Below are 21,457 nucleotides of genomic sequence, written 5' to 3'. Positions count from 1 at the left end.
GCACAAAAGACTGGAGGTTAAACTGTCACACATGACTGCTTTCACTTCAGGGAATCTTAGCTGTTATTAGGGGCAGAGGTCTGAGCGTGATCAGGAGGGTGTTAGCACCACCATGTGGCCAAACTGGGAAATTACATGTAAGCAGTTAGTCCAGTGACTACAGGTCATCTGTTTCCAGATAATGTAACTAATGGCAGTTATTATGGATTATATGATGCTTTGTCAAATCAAATGTAGAAATGCACAAAAGGAAAAGATGAGTTTCTAGATCATTTAATTAATATACTTTTATGATGTATATTTCGGTTTATTTTTGTCTTTTTATCATTAAAATTATTTTATCATGAAAATGATTTCATCATAATAATTTATTATTATTCAATTATTTCTCTGTATTTCAGATTTCTTTGCCACCTTTTTTGGTACTGTATGGCTGACAGGGATGGGGGTATTGTGCGTTCTGTTGTTCTTTGTTGTAACTCAATAAAAGGTTTTTTTTAAAATGTAGAAATGTAAACAAATGTACTCATTCACTTTATATTGTTTGCTAAACTTTGCATTCATTAAATTCCTCTAAGCTGCATTAGAATATGGTGTATTGCGATTAGTGTTTTAAATGGCTAAATTACTTAAATAAATAATGTAAACATTAGTTAAAAGATAGCTTTTTAGCATACTGTAATAAAAATTGTTCTACAGAAATCCTGCTTTATTTTTATTTTATTATGTGAGTTAAAGAAAATATCCTGCATTGCTGATCACCTCACTTTATTATACGGACTATCAGGGTGTCCTATAGTAGTATTTCTATAGCCCAATATCACATTTTCCTCAGGGGGCTTTACAGTCTGTACCATCCACACTCTTCACATATCATTTATAATCTTCATATATCAGAAATTGTGTCATCAACCTTTATATACAATGAGATTTTGTTGGTTTGTTCTGTACACTCTATTGGATGTCTGTCTGTCCTGGGAGAAGGACCCCTCCTCTGTGGTTCAGTGTAATTTTACCAGTTATGTTTTTGTTGTGGGGGAGTTTTCCCGACCTGAATCGAGGGTCTAAGGACGGAGAGTGCTGAATGTTGTACAGATTGTAAAGCCCCCAGAGGTAAAGTGTGATTTGTGATTTTGGGTTACAGAAATAAAATTTGACTTGATTTGTACAACATACAACAAAAAAACCTTTAATGAGAAAACAAAAGGAAGAAATCTCGTACATTTACAATGTGGCAAACAGAATGGCAATATCAGGCGAATAAAGTGCAAATATGAAGAATGTGAATCAGAGAAGACTGTTAGCAACCTCCAGGAGCCCCTAAGGACTGGTAGGACCTGGACCATCAAAAAGACCTGGAAACAAACAGGCTACACACACACAAACACGGGGCACAACTCAGGGACACCATTTATACACAGTAAGAGACAAGAGGATCAAACAACACATAATGTGAGGACAGGAGTGAACAATGATAAGACAAACTGAGTGGCTTGGTGGACAAGAAGATACAAAGCACCAAACGGACTCAGACCAACATAAAGTCCTGGTTAAAGGATGCAGTCCAAATGAGAGAAAAGACAGAGAGAAAGGCACACAGCCTGGACACTCCGACTGAGCCAGTGTTTATCAGGACGTTGCTGTAGTCAGCAGGACTAAGTTCATAGATAAGTTCATTTAAGTAAAACAATTAGTTGGAACAGATTACATCGAGCATTTTAAGGAAAACCAACTTCTATAAGTTAAAAAAAGGTTCTTGATGTAGCAGCTTTTATTAGTCATTTTAGGTTTTTAAGCTTTTGACTGTGTATTTTGTTTTCACAGTACAAACAAAAATTACAAAATTAAGTCAATGTCACTTAAAACTACTAAAGCTACTTGATCAAGAATGTTCTTTAACTTACAACATTTTGTTTGTTTTACTTACAATTTTTGATGGAATCAGTTAAATTAACTTATCTGGTTTTACAGTGCAATCCAATGGAAGGACAGTGGTAACAGGTTTGGAGCAGTGTAGCCATGATAACTTATTGAAGGCAAAACGATGAGTTTTAAGTTTAAATGGCTCAGCAGACTGATGGTTCCTTGGAAAGGGGACACAATAGGACAAAGCTCTGCCGCCTTCTGTACAGACTTCTATTAAACCTAATTAAATTGTTTACTGGCTTTTATATTTGCACATTATTTGTATCCTCATCTAATGTACTAATCCTGAATATCCTTTTTTCTGTTGTCCTCTGACAGACGTTGAACTTAATCCACTTTTACAAATAAAAACCAAGAATCCTCAAAAGATCATAGTAAATATAAACCATTTAATTATGTTCTGCATAAAAGATAATTATGTTAAAATACAGTAGATTATAGAAACACTGCCATGGTTATAATGTACAATTAACAAGATTTTGTTCACAACACTAAAAACATACAAAATCATCAGAAATTCAACCACATCAGTGTGTGTCAAAAGCATCTGATTGAGCGCGGCATCACTTTATCGTTGGCGGTCAGAAATAACATGGCCACAGATCTGAGAGCAGCTCTGCAGCTTTCAACAAAAAAAACATGTGAAAAGGAGGGATTGAGTCCAGTGTCAGTGTTCAGTCATTGAGCCATTATAGTGGAAGACAAACAAACCAATGCATTCAACTACATGTTCCCAATTATGAGAGCAGATAGGGATGAGAGCACTGCAGATTTGTAGGTGAGGTGATACGATGTAGCTACCAGGGGCAGACTACATGACTTGGAGGCCCAGAAAAAAAAAACAAGTCTTGGTTGGCATGTATAAAAGGAGAAAAACTCATTCTGTGTGCACTCTAAATAATCAGTTTTGCCCTCAAATGACCTAATTTGTCAATCTTTAACATATTTTTTAAGATCCCGTCCAGACATATATTAAGACATAAATTGTGTGCTTGAAACTATACTGTCTCTGATATGTTTTTTCTGCACAAAAAAAGAAAAAGAAATAATTTCCACATTGAAATCCTTAAAAAGTAATTTACTCCTACACTGTTAAATTCCAGAACCTCTGAATATGCAAATGTTGTTCATTTCTAAAGTTTTGCTGCCAGACCAAGGATGTCTCCTACTTCACTGTAAACTGGTGGATTCTAGTTTCTATATCAAACTGTACATGTTGCATACTGGACCAGTCCTTTGGTGTTGTGTTCCAGTCATTTGTGTGCACAGATTAATCATTTTCAAGCACAAATGTAATATGAGACCAAATGTTAAAATTTGTGAGCATTCATTTGTTTTTAAACCTGCAGTGCTCCGAACATACCTGACCACGCCCTTTTATTTTTAGCTCTCTTGTAGCAGTTTTTACAGTGGCAAGAAGAGAATAGCAACTTCATTAGATGAAAGTAAAGAAAAGCAGAAGTAGTTTGTTACTGAAGAGTTCATCTCAATTGTTTTTTCATTTTCTGGCTGCTGGGGCCAAACACAGCCACCAACCTTTGAATAATGTTAAATCAAAAACAAGCGGAACTACGCATGCATTTAGGAATGAGCTCAGTTGTTAGAACCTGCCGTCTCACTCTCTCAGGTGAACTGCTGGTAATAGTTTGGCAGGTGGCCAGTGGAAAGAATTTGTCCTATGCTGAGTGCAAGAAGAACCGGTTCATCGAGGAGCGCCTTGACAGGGCGCGTGTACAGACTGTGCCAAAGTGCATTCAGTTGTAGAACGAAGTGAGGCCAGGAGTGTGACAACCGGTTGTCGCTGTAGTAAAAGCTTCCTCACTGCGTGCCAGTTACAGTCACAGTAATCTATCACATGCAGATCAAACGTTTCAGATCCTTCATTCGACCACAATGTGGAATTTGAAATTACATTTGAATCTTCATAAAACCACGAATGCATGTTTATGTTTGGATTGGGGTGATTTTGCGTCACTGCAGAGAGAATGTGTTTTCTTTTTGTCCCTCTCTTTCTACGTTTCACAGCGTGGTCGGCGTGCTAGTAACGGCCTGCGTCGTCGTAGGAGGTTACATCCAGGTCGAAGAAGTCCTCCAGCTTCCACTGCAGGGTCTCGAACGTGGGCCGGTCCTGTTCGTCCGTCTTCCAGCAGTCCATCATGATGTCGTACAAGACTTTGGGGCAGTTGGGGGGGCACACCATCCTGTAGCCCTGGGGAACCCTCTGGACCACCTGGTAGTTCGTCATGGCTGGAAGAATCACAGGAGGACATTATAACGTCTCTTTCAGGAGAACATTATTTAGCATTAAACATTCAGCTGGGAGGTTTTAAGACACTTGGTACCTATGAAATCCCACAAACGCACACAGAGAAACATTTCTGAAGGCTGATGAAAGGCTCACCCGGGTAAGGCATCTGTCCGAATGTCATGATCTCGTACAGCAAAATTCCAAAGGACCAAATGTCAGATTTGATGCTGAACTTGTTGTCGTTGATGGCCTCTGGAGCGGTCCACTTCACAGGGAACTTACTTCCTTCTCTGGCCTCGTACACGTTTTCATTCTCTTTCTAGAAACAAGACATGGCACAAAATACAGACTGTTACTTTCAGTCAGTCAGCTTTTGTGTACTTTAGTGTACTACTGTACACAAGTACAGACTAGAGGTACTTGTACTTTATTAAATTGAGTATTTCCATTGTGCAACTTTACTTCTACTCCACTACATCTCAGAGGCAAATATTGTACTTTTTACTCCACTACATTTGTCTGACAGCTTTAGTTACTTTTCAGATTACAGTTTTCATACCCTTCCTATCCAGTAAGAACCATCTCTAGCTGTGTTGATTTGGAATGTTTGTGTGACCATTTAAAACCCCTCTCTGATTTGCTGTAAAATGCACCGTCACAAAGCTGAGGTTCTCACAGGACAGCCACGCTACAAACATATAATGATCTTATAGAATACTGACAGCCTTGCTTACTAGCTAGTAATGTTGTGTTCAGGTGTTACAACTGAATCAGTAAGTAGGTATACACACACACATGCAGAAGTAAACACTGGTACAAGTATCACAGGCTGGGAATCGGTGGTGTATGGTGTGTATGGGGAGTGAGAATGGTGTGTGAGTGTTGTATTATTTTATATGTGCATAAAATAAGAAAAAGGAACAGAGGAGGAACTACTGTCTATGTATGTATGTTATGTGTGAACTACTGTCTATGATGGTGGATGATGGTGGATGGATGGATTTGGTGGATGGATGGATGGATGGATGGATGGATGGATGGATGGATGGATGCATGTATGCATGTATGTATATATTTTAGGCTGGTAACACCCAGTGCCAGGTGTAACCTGGCACTGGTGACCAACAACCCAGCCAACCAATGCCAGTAAATGAGGGCAGCACAATTATTGGAGAATGTGAGCTTGCTTTAGTTTCACTTCAAGGCAGGTGTTCATTACCAGAGTATGTCTCTACTGCGAGTACACTTACATCTTTTTGATTTGTCACAGGAACTATGACACTTGCTACATACAGTATACAATACAGCTTTAAATGTTAAACCCACCATGAAGACCCTTGCGAGGCCAAAGTCGGCCACCTTGCAGATGTTGTTCTCGCCCACCAGGACGTTCCTGGCTGCCAGGTCTCTGTGGATGTAGTTCTGTAGCTCAAGGTAAGCCATGCCTGACGCCACCTGGGCAGCCATCTCAATCTGGTCAGAGATGCCGAGTGTGGTGCCCTTATCCTCTGTATCAATGTAGAGAGGCACAGAATCAGTTGCAGTCAAACTGTATTATATATGTTATAGGTGGCAGAGGAAGAAAGGTGATAAAATGTGGAAAATTGTTCTGCTTATAGATTTTAATTAGGAGAAATTGTACTAAATGTAACAATAAAACAATAACAATCCTGCATTATATGGCAACTTATGCTAAATCAAATTCGGGTTTAACAATTTATAATTTTTACACTAGACAGAACTGAAAAAACAAAAATTTCACTCGCAATATAGCCAATAACTCATGTCCATGTCTTACCAAGCTACGGGAGGAAAATGTATTATTCTGTGGCCATCAGCTATTTCCAGTAAAATGACAACTGGCTGCAAATTTACTGAGCTGTAGCCAATTAACCATAATTCTGTTCTCAGGGCAAAATATCAAATTTATCTCCTGGCTCTCACATGCTGCTGTCTGCACTAGTAAAACTCAGCTAAATCTGTATTAGGGCTGCAACGATTCCTCGAGTACCTCGAGTAACTTGATTACAAAGAATGATTGAGGAATTTCGTCGGCCTCGAAGCCTCGTAAGGCTCACGTTTTGCACGGATTCTTTTTAGTGTGACACAACGTGCTTACGTCACAGGCTATGCGTCCCCAACAACGCGGAAGAAGACGGAAGCGGGCTCTGTAACGTGTGTGGACAGTTTTGCTGTACAGAACGGCAGACGCCGGGACTGAAAACTGAAAACAGTGATCTGTCTTGTTTTCTATTGTATATTTATAATCGGGCTTTAATTAAGCAAAAGTATGTTTTATCCGATTACTCGATGAATCGATGGAATATTCTATAGAATACTCGATTACCAAAATATTTGATAGCTGCAGCCCTAATCTGTATTATTCTGATCTTTGAAAAGACAGAATGGGATGAAAATATAATGTTCAGTTTTTTGTAAACTCTTTGAGAGAGAGGAGTGATTCAGCTGAGTTCACTGGACTGCAGAACAGAACAGAAATGCCTCTTTGTATAAAGCAAAATAGTTCAACAGTACCACAAACTACACTGCAGAATAGACCTTTTTCACAGCAGTCATTTTGGCATGAAATAGGGTAAACACAGGTGTTACCGAAGGTTCTGTTCCACTTAGTGTAGCAGGGCCTTTCCAGTGAGCCAACATGCACAGTAGCAGCTACTCTTTAAATATCTGCACTGGGCATTGAAAACCATTGGTCCAACACTAGTGTTTAGTATACCAATAATGTAATCTCTTATTATTACTGGAATTCAAATTGCAGTAGCAATACGGGTCATAGAAATTGCACACATCTGCCTTAGGTAAAATTAAATGTAAACAGGGTACAAGACTATTGTTTTAATTTGAAGGTTTTTTTTTTACAGGTTTCCATTAGTTCTTAACCCTGGTACATAGTGAATTTTGACTGTTCCAACAAAAGATTTGCATGGCTTTACCTTTCATACTTAAAGTGTCTATACACATTGGCCACCAACACGTGTTTTCACTAAATTTGCCAGATTAGACTGTATGAGGTCTAATTATTGAGAATAACTGACAGCTGTGAGGGTTAGCAGGGCCTTTAAACTTAAGGCCAGTAAACTATCGCTATTGGACTATTGCTGCCCTCCATCGTAGTGTTTACTGTGTCCACAAGGAGATTCCATTTCTGTTGTAGTATTCATAAACGTTTGTGTACACGACTTCCCATGTCATCACTATGAGCTCACAAGTTCCATCTGAAGGCAGCATATGTCTAACTCTAACTCTCCTTTTACAGTTGTGTTTTTAATGTTCAATATCCTTACAGAAAAGTAATTAATAGCAGCTACAGTCTAGCTCACTTTCTACTTATGTGACTTTGAACACATCCTAGCCATGAGATGTTACAGTAGCAGGGTGTGTGGTGTATTATGGTTGATGTGGGTCACCACGCAGACTGTCTCAGGGCTGCAGACATCAGTTCCACATGAGCGCTCCTCAGAGTGACCATCACTCTAAATTGAAGTGACGCTACATCTCTCACACTACAGAACAGCATGTCAGTCAGAGAGGGGAGCACTAACATGTCCCAGCGAGGACCAGGACCGAAATAAGGCAAATGAAGCATTACCAAAAATAAAATTTTAAAACATGGCTCAAGACAAACCATCATGTGATCACTGAGCTTAACCTTTATGGAACCAACTGTTGTCCTGTATTCTTAACCCACATTTCCTTACACTTTGGCAAACTGGCACCATTAAAAGTATGATGACTGAGCTATGAGCATTTCCTGTTTGTAATGTACTCGTGGAAGCTATCCAGCTATCACTGGACTACTCTGATACTGAAGATTCTGACTCTCAGGAAAGTTCAGGATTGCAGCAATAAAGACAACAGATATATCATTATCCTTGGAAAGTGCAGATCACACTGAATCTGAAAGTATGTGCATCATGACTGCGTGTTCAAATGTTCTGAGGAGTGTCATTTTTGATGCAAAGCTGCAGCCATCGGCCGCATTAACAGTTGGAAAACTAAAACTGTCCAATTAAGGGAAGACTAGTAAAACAGTGTTTATCACACCTATACATGTTTTTATCCTGGGATGTATGGATTAAATTAAATATGTTGTATATTATGCTGTATGTTTATTAGCTTGACGGTAATGAACGTAAATGCAACTCTACACTCAGATTTTTATGGTGAAAACACACACACACTAACCTACGATGAAATCTGCTGTAAATAAAAGCAAGTGAACACATTCTCTTCCTCAACATGATCTCAACCTGTCATGCAATGCTGACTTTCTGCCAACAGATACAACTAGGGTTAACATCAGTGTGTGTCCAGAGCAGAAAGAGCAAATCCTGGACTCCTGCAGCCAGTAAGTAAGATCTCAGTTAGGCTCAGGGTTTGAGCTGCAGTATTCTTCCTTAATATTCATTTCAGCAACCGAATGATCAAACTAAAAGTCTAATAGAGCCTCACCTTTATCACGGTTCTATGTTTTGTATAATGTATCCTTTGTAAGCATCCAATCCAATCTGGCCTAAAGTATGAACATCTGAAAAAAAATCCAAAAACTCTAAGGAGAACTCAATGGGAAAGTGGCGAACCCGGAACCCGGAAAGGATTTGGCTCACGAGAAAACTGATTTATATGCTGGGATAAATCTCTGCCGTAACCTGACCTTTACCACATGTGGGGGGATTGTTTTCAGATAGCAACGACAGCAGCACTGGACTCTGGACTCTTTGGACTCTCATAAAATAGAAATAGCTCATAATCACATGTGCAGGTGACAGTGAGGTTGTCTTACTCTGGAGGTACTCCAACAGGCTGCCATTCTTCATCAGCTCTGTGATGATGTAGATGGGCTCCTCCATGGTGCACACAGCGTACAGCTGGATCAGCTTGGCATGCCGCAGCCTCTTCATGATCTGAGCCTCTCTCAAAAAGTCCTCAGGGTCCATGGTACCTGCGGGAGGTGTTCACTGATGTTATATTAGGTGATACACAGTATGTGGTGTAGTGTTTGTACACGGCACAGATATTCTATAGAGAAATCTAAAACTTTGGTTGTTTTGTTTTGGTTAGCCATGGAGGCTAGTGCTGCTCATGCTAACTATCCTGTTCAGTTTCTAGGAACTGTGCCTGCCTACAATTCTATATTGCCAGATATTCTTAATACAGACCTTTACTTAATTCTGAAGTGTTTAAATGAGAGTGACATGGAATAGAAACTCATTTTAAACCAAAACGTCAACAGCTGATGTTTAATTTGTTGCCCACAACACTGGGTGGGTGTCCTGTTCAGGTTCATCTTAATCACATCAAATCACCATCAGTGACAACAGGAAATTCTAACTGAAGTCCCTCAGGGCTCTAACTTAGGTCCAATTATAATTTCTTTTTAAAAGCTCTTTCTTGGTAGTATTTTCAACAGCTGAGCTTTGTAGTTACGCTAAGCCTGTGTACAGAAAGCAAGGAGTAGTCTCTGTTAGCTTACTTAGGACAAACAGGTCAATATAACAGGCCAGTCCAGCATAATACAGCTCAGAAACCTTTTAAAAAGGTTTTTATTATCTATTTCAGATTATCTCATCTGTAACAATAATCTTTATGTATAGAGCACTTTTACAACCATCAAGGCAAATGCAATTTAAAGAAAATACAAACCTAGTTATATACTGAATAAATGATCAGATTTTACTGATCACATACTACACTGTTGACATGATCATTAAAACTTGCACTTAACAAATGTTTACTTAATTTGAATTGTTTGTTTCTAGTTTCAAAACTTTAGTCAGGGAAAAGGAGGCATTAATGTACCAGGTTTGAGGGTCTTCACTGCAACTGCTGTGGTTTCGTTCCACAGGCCCTCAAACACTTCTCCGAACTGACCGGCTCCCAGCTTCTTCAGCAGCTTGATGGATTTGCGGTCAATCTCCCATTGGTCCACAGTGTTGTATGACAGACCGTGAGTCTGTGGAGCCTCCATCTACACCGACACGAAGAGTCACTGTTTACTGATATGACAATGTGACTTTATACTGTACGGAACAGTGCAATTAATGATGAGAAACAAGACAACAATGGAATTTAGCAAATAAACAGCAGTTCATGTTATACTGTACAGCGTGATTTACCTTTTTGCATGGTTCAACCAGACGCACACAGAGACCATCGGCCTGTTTGGAGTAATGTTCCACTAACTCAATAATTGTTTGAAAGGATCGGGTCCTCGACACGTAGTAGTGCCCATTCTCCAGTTTTTTCAGCTTGTAATGCTTCACCTTCCCACTGTCCAGTACTGAAAGACAAGTCACCATGCAGTGGGATATTAAGTTAAGAACTGTATAAGTAAGGTTTCCTCATGGTACAGTGGGCGTAGCAAGCAAACACAAGTTTGTCATAGTCTTGCTCACATGACTAAAATGAGACATTCCAACAGGCTTACTGTGCAAAACAGTTTGCATTCCATTCAGTTGTTGCGATTGTCAATATAGCATGTCGTTATGACAGAAATATGTTTAACTGTGGTTTAAAGCAGCATTACACCATTTGTTTGGCCATTTGTGGCAGGAAAAAAAAAAGACATTGCTTCACCTTGTTCCACTATGTTCACTAGCTAGTTGCTAACTTTGTCTGTCTGCTGTGTGGTACTGTTTTTCAATGAAAACAGCTGCCTGCTGCAGTTGGAAATGAGGTTGATGACAGTAAAATTGCAGGCAGTAAAACCAAAACAAAGAGCTCAAAGAGACTAAAACCTCTGTAGGGCTGATTTGTCCATCTTTGAGGTTAAGCAGTTGACTATGAATGTTTATTACAGATATACATGAATACATAACATCAGAAGTTCTTGTTTAGTTCTGAGAAAGAAATCTGATAGGGAGAGTTGCTTAACCTGGCACCTGTTTGCATTTTCACATATACAGTACAGAGAGGTCATGAGTATATTGTCACGTGTTACTATCAGGAATTATCAGTACGTTAATCACAAGTGTGAACCCATCATAATGTCACCAACTGGTTTGTGAAGTATTGTTTTGAAGCCTCGGGTGGCATTCAATCTTACAGCCACCAGCAGTGACATAGTGTGCTCATTGGCTGTGCTCAGTTTCCACTCGCTCGTAGCAGGAAAAAATGTTCTCAAATGTTCTTGTAATTCCAGATAAAAAGTACACTAAAATATGTTTCAGAAATAATTTTAGGTGAGAAATAATCTTGATTCATGTTTGATCAGCACTGCCTAGTTTGACGGTATGACAGTTTGATCTGAGTTTGGTGCGTTGAGTTGGACAGACTCAATAAGAATGACCTGTAAATCACAAGAAGGCCACGCCCTAAAGCATACCCTGCTTTATGGTCTATTAAACTCTAAATGGGACAATAATTTACTAACTGAACATCATGCTGTATGGAAGAAGACTGAAACTGGAGATTGAGACCATAAACTCATAAAGGAAACGGAGCAAATAAAGATTTATTTGCTATTAGGTTAAATACAAACAGTTATTTTTGTCACCAATGGACCTGCTCCCTGCTGGCCATTAGAAATGTATTGGCCACACTTCTCAGACCTAGAAGCTCTGTTCACTAATTATATTCTGTCAATGGTTAATCACAGATACAGATTCAAAGGCTGATGCTGAATAGTGGCCAATATTCTCTATTAACACAGACAAATCCAAAAAAGCTAATACTGGCGTAATGTTCAACTTACATTCTATTTCATTAAATCAGTAAAATTAGCATGGGGTAAAAGTATTAACACTTGAGTGACCAGATTCACACACAAAATCAGTAAACTAACCTGGGGCTAGTGGCTGTAAAATGCATTTTCTCATCGAGCGAGTTTGATGAATGTCAATGGAAAGAATTTAGTCATAATGGAAAGAGCTAGGCCAGAGCGGAAAAACAGACACTAAAGAGAGAGAGATAAAGTTATCTCACTGGTTTTATGGGAGCTTAACTTGATGACCTTGGAACCATTAATCATTTGAGTCACTGAACAATGCTGGTGCTGTTTGGGAATGTGTGTTTTGTGGCAGAGAAGTACACAGACCGCACAATGCTAACTAGCCTACTAGCATGACTTCATCCAGTTGACCAACTGGAATCATACACTAGTAAAATTTTGATCTGTTGGCTGTCTGATTGCATTAGCAATGATATTCAGACATCACTGCTCTCAACGGGTTCTTCAGTGATTATAGGTTTATAGTTATTCTCTAGTTCTGTTTTCTACCTGTTCAGACTACATGTAAAAATAGGCTGGTTAGCTAACACTGGAATATTTACTGTGTTTTCTTTTAAATGCCATTAATCTTTAAACAAGCTCGTGTAGCTGACCTGTGCTGGACAGTGGCTATATTGTTATATATTATTGTGGCAATTATGAGATAATGGTAAGTGCTACAATGTATTTAAACAGTATCACAAGTAGAGAGAGAGTCATAAAGTCAGAAGTGATTCAGCAATGCCAGTAAGACAGCAATATATAACAGTAGGTAACATTAGCCAGCATAAGCTACTGGCCACCAAAAGTTAGTTGTTTTTGCCCAGGCCCGGTGGATTCTTGTAAATGCCATCAGAGCACTAGGAGGAACCAGAGGAACCTGATTGTTTCACACATTATCTGTCTCATGTTCTACTGTCAGGATATAGTGAAAGTTTCAGTAAATATGACAAAACGTTATTTTTATAAAAGTTACCTAGTGCAGCTTTTATATACACTTCTTCTAAATAAACAAATTAAGAAAAGATACAATTGTGTATGAGTGTATGAACGGAGTGTTTGGTTTCAGAGGACAATTTATCCAAAGCTGAAGTTGCTACTGAAGCTTCATATCTTATCTCACCTGAGAGAGAAAACTCCCCTTTCTGACTTTCACAGTTTCTGACGAGGAAGGCTCCGTGCTGGTTCCCGCCTGCCAACAGCATCTTCTCTGCATCCAGCCTCTTGGTGTCAGGGAAATACCATCTGCAAATCAGAGCAGAGCTGCTCAAACATAACAGCAATTTCTGAATAGAAATAACAATAATAAAAAACATCATCTGTCAGGGGACCAAAAGGGACACTGGTGATTTGATTGAATGTAAACTGGCCTTTTCATATGTCTCCACCACTAAAGCACAATATAGCACTGCAATGTTTCACCCAATCAAACATTCATAAAATACAGTGTCAAAGGAAGAGTCTGGTGATAATTCTACATTTGGGCTTTTTTAAAGAAAATCCCCTAAAAAACCCTAAATCAACTACAATTGCATCTACTAACAAGTATTGTCTGTGTATCCCGATACATCTTCTTCATCTTTTACGTCAGTGTAGACAGACATTCAGGAACGTGACCTGCTCACACTGGAATCTGATAAGGGCCACATTTAAAAAACAATGTGAACAGCCAAACAAAAAAAATCTGATCTGAACAATGAATCTGAATTAAGAGAAAAAGGCTTGCAGTGTGAACATAGTGTAGTGTCCAATAATGCAGCACAATGTTGTCTTATTTAGTCCATATCTCTATTAACATTACTATCCCCCTTTCACTGCCTCCTAAGTCTTGTATTATGAGCCTGTGTGTAATAATGGTGTCCTGTATGATGTCTTTTAGTAACATTAATATATCCTTTTCTCTTTGTTACGGCTTTGCATTAGTTGTCAACTACTCAATTAACTATTTTAATAACCGATTCATCTTTTCAGATCATTTTTTAAGAAAAAATGTCCAACTTCTGATTCCAGGTTCTCAAATGGGAATATTTCCTGCCAATATCTTTGGGTTGTGGACAAAATAAGACACCTGAGGACATCATCTTGGCCTTTGAGACACTGAGCAACATTTTTCACATTTTTCTGACAATTTATGGACCAAAAAATTATTTGATTAATTGAGAAAATGACCAAAAGATTAATGGAAAATGAAAATAACCGTTGCAGCCATGCTTTTAAATCTCAATAGCTTTGGAATTTTAAAACCTTCTAAGGGGGGCTTGGTAACATCTGTCCAAGGACTAATGTTTAAAGTAATGTATTGGCTAACTCTTGAGCATTTACAGCAATGCTTATTAATGTGCGCTGTCCCTCACTAAATATGTGGGGCCCACAAATGTGACCCCCTCCAGCAGGTTAATCTGGCCCTGCAACAGAAGCCTACAATGTATTACCAGAATCTTAGTCTGTACTTCATCAGGTCAAATGTATTACAGGTGAGCCAGCACAAAAAAGGAAAAATGATGCACTCAGAAGGCAGTTTGTTCATTTTTAACAGAGGGGATGGCCCAATGGGAGCACCCTTGTGATGAGAAGACTGGTTGTTTTAAGTAACCCTCTATACACTATAGTTTAGAGCAGGGGTGTTCTATTAGAATTCAAAGAGTTCCAGTTAGACAAAGTTTCCTCTAGCAAGGTCCAAAACATCCTCATGTCTAACTTGCAGTATATATTGAAGTAGCTTAGTATCAGTGTATAGAAGTAGTAGTTTGTATAGTAGTCTATAACTGACTGACAGATTAAATATAGTACAATATTTGTTTTCACATTGAACTGGATGGATTATAAATAAGTACTCTAATAATACATTTTCGATAAATGAAAATTCCATTTCAACAGTCTCAATCAATATATGATAAACAATCTCAGCAACTTTAACAAATCCTTTTGTATTTCCTCAAATGTTTACACTTCATTAAGAGTTGTGTTCCCTTTTAAACTAAATTGGTATCACACTCCAAAGTTAGGCGACATTTTGCCAATGGAAAAACTGCCATGACCATTTTCAAAGAGACCTCTGACCTCTGTACCCATAAGTCCCCCCTTTGCTGACATGCCCACTTTATGCTAATCTCATGCAGTTTTTGTACAAAACTTTTTGTTATTTTCACCTAGTGTGATTGAATATTTCTGCATACTGGGGTGCATAAACAGTATTGGAATTGCATTCTTCATGCCAAAGTCAGTGTCCCTCTTGTGCCACCCCAGTCAAAAAAAAAAAAACACCCTTCCTCAGTACCAGGGAATGAAGAGTGGGGGCAGGCAGGTTAACATGGTCATTTGCTAACAAGGGGGGCGGCATTGGCCCTCAAATCAGCTGCTGGATGGACTGACGTATATGGAAATGTCCAGGGTTAACATTTATCAGTGAGGTAAAATGTAAACAGGGAAAAACACTCATTTAAAAGCTGACAGGGCTTTAACATTCCACTGAGTCCCACAGTCTGAGATTACTGTCCCGAGATATGAATGCGATAAGCAGCACCATTTCTTGAAGAGTTATAAAACTAATTCTTCTGGTGTCACATGTTGCCCATCCAGCCTGTGATTCAGTGAAACTATGACACAAATGATGCCTGCATAGCAAAGCTTATTTCATCCCTGTAAACAAAACAGGAAGGACCAGACTACAGCTGGGAAGAAACCGGTTCGGCTGAGAATGCATCACAAACAGGGGCGGGGCTACAACCCAGCTCCACAACAGTGCTCGCCTTTTAATGATTTGCATTCCTGAAAACAATGTGAACCTGTCGAGATATATTCAATGGTGCCTAGAGCTTTCTTGCAATACCAGTTTCTGTAGTCAGGGCCAGCTAGAAATGTTGATGTTTGGCTTAAAATATAAATGTTCATATAAGATTAGACTATTATCATTAGAATAGTTGTTCACATTACACTTAAACAGTAGCAAGAAAAAAGGTCCTGAACTGGATCCAAATGTATTTATTTATATTTTAAATAGGAATAATATTGAATTTACTTACATTTTAGATAATCTAGAAACAGTATTTAGTTGTGACAAACACACACATACATCAGTAAGTACACTATCAGTCCTTCCTCTTGTCCTCTCTGATTGGTGTCAGTAGTTTAACCCTATCTACAGTTGCCAGCAAGGGCATTGTAATGCCTTGTTGAGATTTTTTGTTTTTTAACCTTTCCCTCATGAGAATTATTAACCTGTACTTGAGCCTGCAGTTCCTGCTCACAGACAATAATTAACTAACCTAAGACTTGTCTCTGTAGACATTATCCAGCAGCTCTAATGACAGAAAACATGACCTGCTTTATCGTTTTACAGTGTTCTATCTCTGTGAAATGACATGAAAATCACACACAGGGGTTTTGTTTCTTATTTTCTTTTCTTTTTGAAAATGGATTTGAGTATGATGAATGCACACCTAACACTCTGGTTCCAGTTACTAAGTGTGTTTTCCCATTTTGTATTTGATCTATTTCCATACCAGGATGTTGATTTATTTTGTCGGTCCTTATTTGTCTCTATTATCTTTTGAGTGTCAGCTCTGCTTCTTTCTGCTATAAGTCCTTCACAGAAGAGATTTGGCTTCTATTGTAAGCTCCATGAGAATGATTGTTCACCTTGATACAAGTAAAAAAAAATGTTTACAGTGTATATAAATAACAATTTCATTTAGTTTTCTTCACAGAAATAAATGAAATGCTGAGATACAGACCAACTGTATGTTTAAAAAAAAAAAGTTCTTACACCCATTCAAATCAAGAAAAGAACTAATTATTATTATTTAGTTATTATTCACATGAATGTCATGATTAAATGATTATGTATGCATTGAAATGTGTATACTATTAAGTACTAATGTTGAAATGGGAGAACAAATAAGAGTTTGAACATCTTTTCAGAAATATTATAAATATTACATTTATCTATATTTATATTTATATTATGTCGCTAAGTAAGGGATAGGGGACGATGATGATGATGATGATGATGATGATGATGGAATTGTACTTACGGTTCTGCATCCATACTCTCCACAGGTGCCACATAATTAGCCGGGATGTACCCCTTTTTGGAGGCCGAGACCCCGCTGAGGGCTCTGGCCAACCACCATTCACCAGCACTTTTGTCCAGAGCCTCTAAAGTGTCCCCGGCGTTAAAGCTCAGGTCCTCCTCGGTGCGGGCCGAGTAGTCATACAGGGCGATGTAACAAGCCCCGGCTCTCTCCACTGGCAGCGGCGGTAAGGACCTGTTAGACGGAAAGTCAGCCTCCACAGTTTTCGCACCGGGATTTGTAATAACCGTGTCGGTCTTCTGGCGCCCGGTGGCGCCTCCAGACTGGTTGGGTTTTTTGAAACATGCCAAAAAACTCTCCCAACACGAAGAAAACCTCTTCTGGATCTCCATGTTGCGGTCGTCAATCACAGCGGCTCATTCTGAGTCAGGAATGAAGACGGAAATGGTTTGGGAGAACCCCTTCTTCTTCTTCACCTGGCTCATAATCCACATTCCGTGGAACACAGAGTCATCTTAACAGTGCCGGACAGCTCCTGGTCTTTGACCCTCAGCACACGCCCAGCTCATTAACGCACTGTGAGGGAAGTGACTGACACTTAGATGTGAAGTTTCCTGGAAGCGGACTCGGTCTGGAGTTGACGGCTCGTGCAGCAGTGTGCCAATCACCTGCACCTGCTGAGGAATGGGGAGCGGCCCGCGCCACATGACGTCATGTGCTCTCAGGGCGGCCATATTGGAGGAGAGCGCGGGTGAGCTAAACACAGCTGATCACACAGGAAGAAATGTGTCATGATTTTCTCTTTTCATACTTTTGGCTATTGAGTAAAAAATATATTATTCATTACTCAAACATTACATGAGTAATATTATTACTTTACTTATTACTCCCTGCTAACAATATTCTATTTAGTTACACTACTATCAGTAGTTATATTACTTTTCTGCTACTCCCCACAGAATTGGTAATGGTCTCCCTTCTCCCCAAGATTCAAAGTTCCCACAAATAAAATCCAGTATTGTTTATTAAAGCCACTGACAGTATACACAGTGGACACAGCGTCAGGCTCTGTGAAGTAAAGCCAAAGCGTAAGTGTTACATCCTATGTAATGGCCAGCAGGGGGGAGCTCCACTGGCTGCAATAACAACCGATACCATGCAGTCTTATGGAGAAATGACCCTACTTGTGACTTGATTTATTAGCTCAGTAAAAAGTTTGGAAACGCCCCTGCTGTTAGTATCATACTAATAAAAAATGGATTTACCCTATACTCAACAATTATATAACAAACATGACAAATGTAAGCTTATTAGAGAGAAAAGAATCCCCGTTAAGTCCTTGGAGTCAAGGGTGCCACCGTCTTGCAGCACTGTGACCCCTGACGTCACACGGCCGGTTGTTTAGGTTGTTCATAGCGAAAGACGGAGACACTGAAAGATCGAGACTGAAGAGCCACAGGACAGAAGAAGACAAAAGCGAGACCACTATTAAATTGCTCCTGGGTGTGAAAATTAGTTTTATAGGGTGAAAGCCGATGGGTGCAGATTTTCTCAGTGTTGATGGAGCCACAGGTTGTGAGTTCAATCCCTGCTGAGGGCAGCACTCAGTAGAGATGAAAGTGAGGCTGAAAACACGGTTCTTCTGATAAAACCCCACTCCCTCTCTCTCTCACATTTCACCATGACTGTACCTCTACGATTATAGGAGTTTTAAACTTGAACTTTTTTCTTTTTAAGTGTTAGTCACATCAATCCTTCAGGTTTGATTCACAATGAAAACCTGTCCTTATGTCACAAACGCAAACAGTCAATCCAAAAACAACACAACACTGATACACTGATGTCATTGCCTTTATTTTGAGAAGGTGTGAGGAAAACTGCCATCTCAGTGGCTCAGACAGTGAGTGTCTGCTCTGGGGCTGGACCTCATTTGTTATGAATTCTTTATGTTCAGAGACATTTGGTTCAGAGACTTTTATTTTGAAACCACAACTTTTATTTTGGAAGTACAGAGCGGTCGTTTTCGCTCATTTCTTTTATGCCGTTATTGGTGCAGAAGTCACTGACGATGTAAGTTATAATTACTGTGAAATGAATGTGGTGATATAACGTAGTTCTCACTCCAGACTTCGGTTAAGTGTGTTTGATGAACTCCTGCAGTATCAGTGAGGAGTTGTTCCAGCAACTAGTCTGTGACCGTATTAGCTGTGTGGTGAGCTAATTGGCCAGCTTAGCTAGCTTGGCTGTCTTATTGTGGAAGTGTAACATGGCTTCATTGTCACTTTAGAAATGTAGTGGTTCACTGTTAGTGTTAGTGTTTATTACTTACTATATGTATATACAAGTATGCATTTATAGTAATTAAGTGCACGTATTAATGTTGGTTATGAGTAATAACCCAGTTGTGTTTATTTCAGAAACTGATCTGTTATGCACCGTCGTACTGCATCGTTTGTTATATTCTCATTCTGGCAGTAAAGACTGTAAACGAACTGATGACTGCGTGTTCTCTGAGCGGAGCCCTGTAGTGGCTGATTTCCACACACACCAGTTTAAGGGATCAATACCCAACAAAGGTCCTTAGAGCCGGATTTAACTGGCTACTGCAGAAATGTCATCAGAAGATAAGTCAGAGTCTTTATCAAATCACGAGGCCCATCAGCGCCATGTGAGGCATCGCTACCCACCCAGACATCTTGAGGACTACATTCTGGCCTACAATTCTCAGCGACCTGCCCTTTCCTCCCGCCCTACCGAGAGAGAGTCAGAGGAGCAGAGAGGAGCAGCAGCCGCAGCAGACAGTGGCCATATGGAGGCGGCCTCTCATCTGGACAGACACGTAGCCTCACACAGCCTGCAAACTCCAGCAGTATGAAACCCGACAGCGCCAGGAGCTTCTGGAACACATTGCTTCCTTCTTAAAGGAAGAAGAGGCAGATGGCGATCATCACAACAGGGAGAGTGCTACACCCCCACCAACTCTTGTCACCCTCAGCGCTTCATCCCCATACATCCATTGCCAACCCAAGCCATTCTCCATCGTCACTAGCAAAGCAGGCATACAACATGGAGCCTCAGGTTGGTGGACTAACTAAAGGATGCAAGTCCGTGGGACCAGAGAGTGGAACAAAGGTGAGAGTCCTCACCCCTATGGCGAAAGGTGACAGAACAAACTCTGCATTCACACCAATACATCCAGCCTCGACAAAGTGTCCAGACTCCCCCTATTCCACCATCTCCTCATACGCTATGGGAACGCCAACACTAGGAGTGCAGCACATGACCGAGTCAAACGCTCTGCAACCACAAGCTACAGGGCTATCTTACCACTATGATGAACATGGAGAGGGACTTCAGCCCCAGGTGCAACAGCCATCAGCTGCTATAGCCCAGACCTATACACCTATGGCTGTGGCTTACAGCTATCCAGTTGCACAGAGTTATCCTCCTCCACAAGCGACAACTCAGCCTTCCCCGAGCCATAGTCTGCCTAACTATGCTCCCCTGCCTTCATCAATAGTGCCACTTCAGCAGCCATTACCTGCTCCACTGGTGGGGAACTTGCCTGCAGCCGTTCAACATCAGCTGCCATCAAACCAGACTGTAGCTCCAACCAGCTTTGGCCTGCCACATCACTCATCATATGGGGTGCCAAAACCCTGAATCCCAGACTTCTCAATAGATAGTGAGAAGGAGTTTACTAACTTGAAGCTAGCATTAGACAACCTGCTGGAACCTCATTTGGAGCTGTCGGAGAAGTATAAATATCATGTGCTGCTCGAACACCTCAAGCTGCCTGAGGCACAGATGATTGGTCAGTCCTGCCGCCACCACCCATACCCATATTCGGCAACCATGCAAGCTTTGCAACTCCAGTATGGTCAACCGCATCAGCTGGCACAGAGTGAAATCGCAGCTATCCTAACCACATCTGATGTGAAGCCCGGTGATGCCCGCACCTTCCGAGTCCACCTCCTAGTTAGCATGCTGCAATCTTTGGAGGGGCCCCGGGGTATGGAGCTGAACTGCTGCTCTCATGTCGACCGCTTACTAAGTAAGCTACCTAAGTATCATAGAGATGGGTTCATCGAATATCTGCAACTACAGGGCAAGCTCAACAGCACAAGCCTCAATCCCTGCAACCTGCAGGACTTGGATGAATGGCTACAGGGAAAAGCCCAGCAGCAGTGCCTGTCCAGCAGACTAGTGCAGCGCTATCAACTCGACACCTTCTGTTAATGAGAAGGAGAAGTTCCAGCCTAAGGGCAGAGCTCAAAGCGTAGCTGTGTATCACGGTGCAGAGCGCACACACAGCCAAGCACATACAGTAATTCTTCGACAACCAACAACAAGAAACCTTTCAAAGTACACTGCCTCTTCTGTGACAGCAAAGAACAATCAAGAATCAGTCGCTGCCAAAACATCAAACAACAGTCAGCAGCAGACATAGGGAAGTGGATAGCAGAAGGGAAGCGCTGCTGGAAGTGTGCCCATGTACCTGAGTCATGTAATCTTAAGAAA

General features: G+C 40.4%; 1 protein-coding gene across 1 annotated transcript; it reads right to left on the bottom strand.

Moving 5' to 3' along the window:
• Positions 1 to 2,295: 2,295 nt before the first annotated feature.
• Positions 2,296 to 17,600, bottom strand: frk (fyn-related Src family tyrosine kinase). Its single transcript, XM_051409922.1, has 8 exons — positions 16,937 to 17,600; positions 13,027 to 13,148; positions 10,312 to 10,475; positions 9,995 to 10,163; positions 8,979 to 9,137; positions 5,501 to 5,682; positions 4,328 to 4,493; positions 2,296 to 4,173 (listed from the first exon to the last, which is right to left on the bottom strand). Exons 1-8 carry the CDS (start codon positions 17,326 to 17,328, stop codon positions 3,965 to 3,967), a joined length of 1,563 nt encoding a protein of 520 aa, XP_051265882.1. The 5' UTR covers positions 17,329 to 17,600; the 3' UTR covers positions 2,296 to 3,964.
• Between the last annotated feature and the right edge of the window lie 3,857 nt (positions 17,601 to 21,457).

This window comes from Dicentrarchus labrax, unplaced genomic scaffold (assembly GCF_905237075.1).
Source record: "Dicentrarchus labrax unplaced genomic scaffold, dlabrax2021, whole genome shotgun sequence".
Classification (NCBI taxonomy): domain Eukaryota; kingdom Metazoa; phylum Chordata; class Actinopteri; family Moronidae; genus Dicentrarchus; species Dicentrarchus labrax.
This window is presented reverse-complemented; position numbering and strand designations above follow the sequence as displayed.

Coding starts and splice junctions, on each gene's coding strand:
- frk (XM_051409922.1), bottom strand. CDS start 17,328: ATGGAGATCCAGAAGAGGTTTTCTTCGTGTTGGGAGAGTTTTTTGGCA. Junction 10,164..10,311: donor TGGTTGAACCATGCAAAAAG/GTAAATCACGCT, acceptor GTGTCGGTGTAG/ATGGAGGCTCCACAGACTCA. Junction 5,683..8,978: donor CCTGTTGGAGTACCTCCAGA/GTAAGACAACCT, acceptor ACATTGATACAG/AGGATAAGGGCACCACACTC.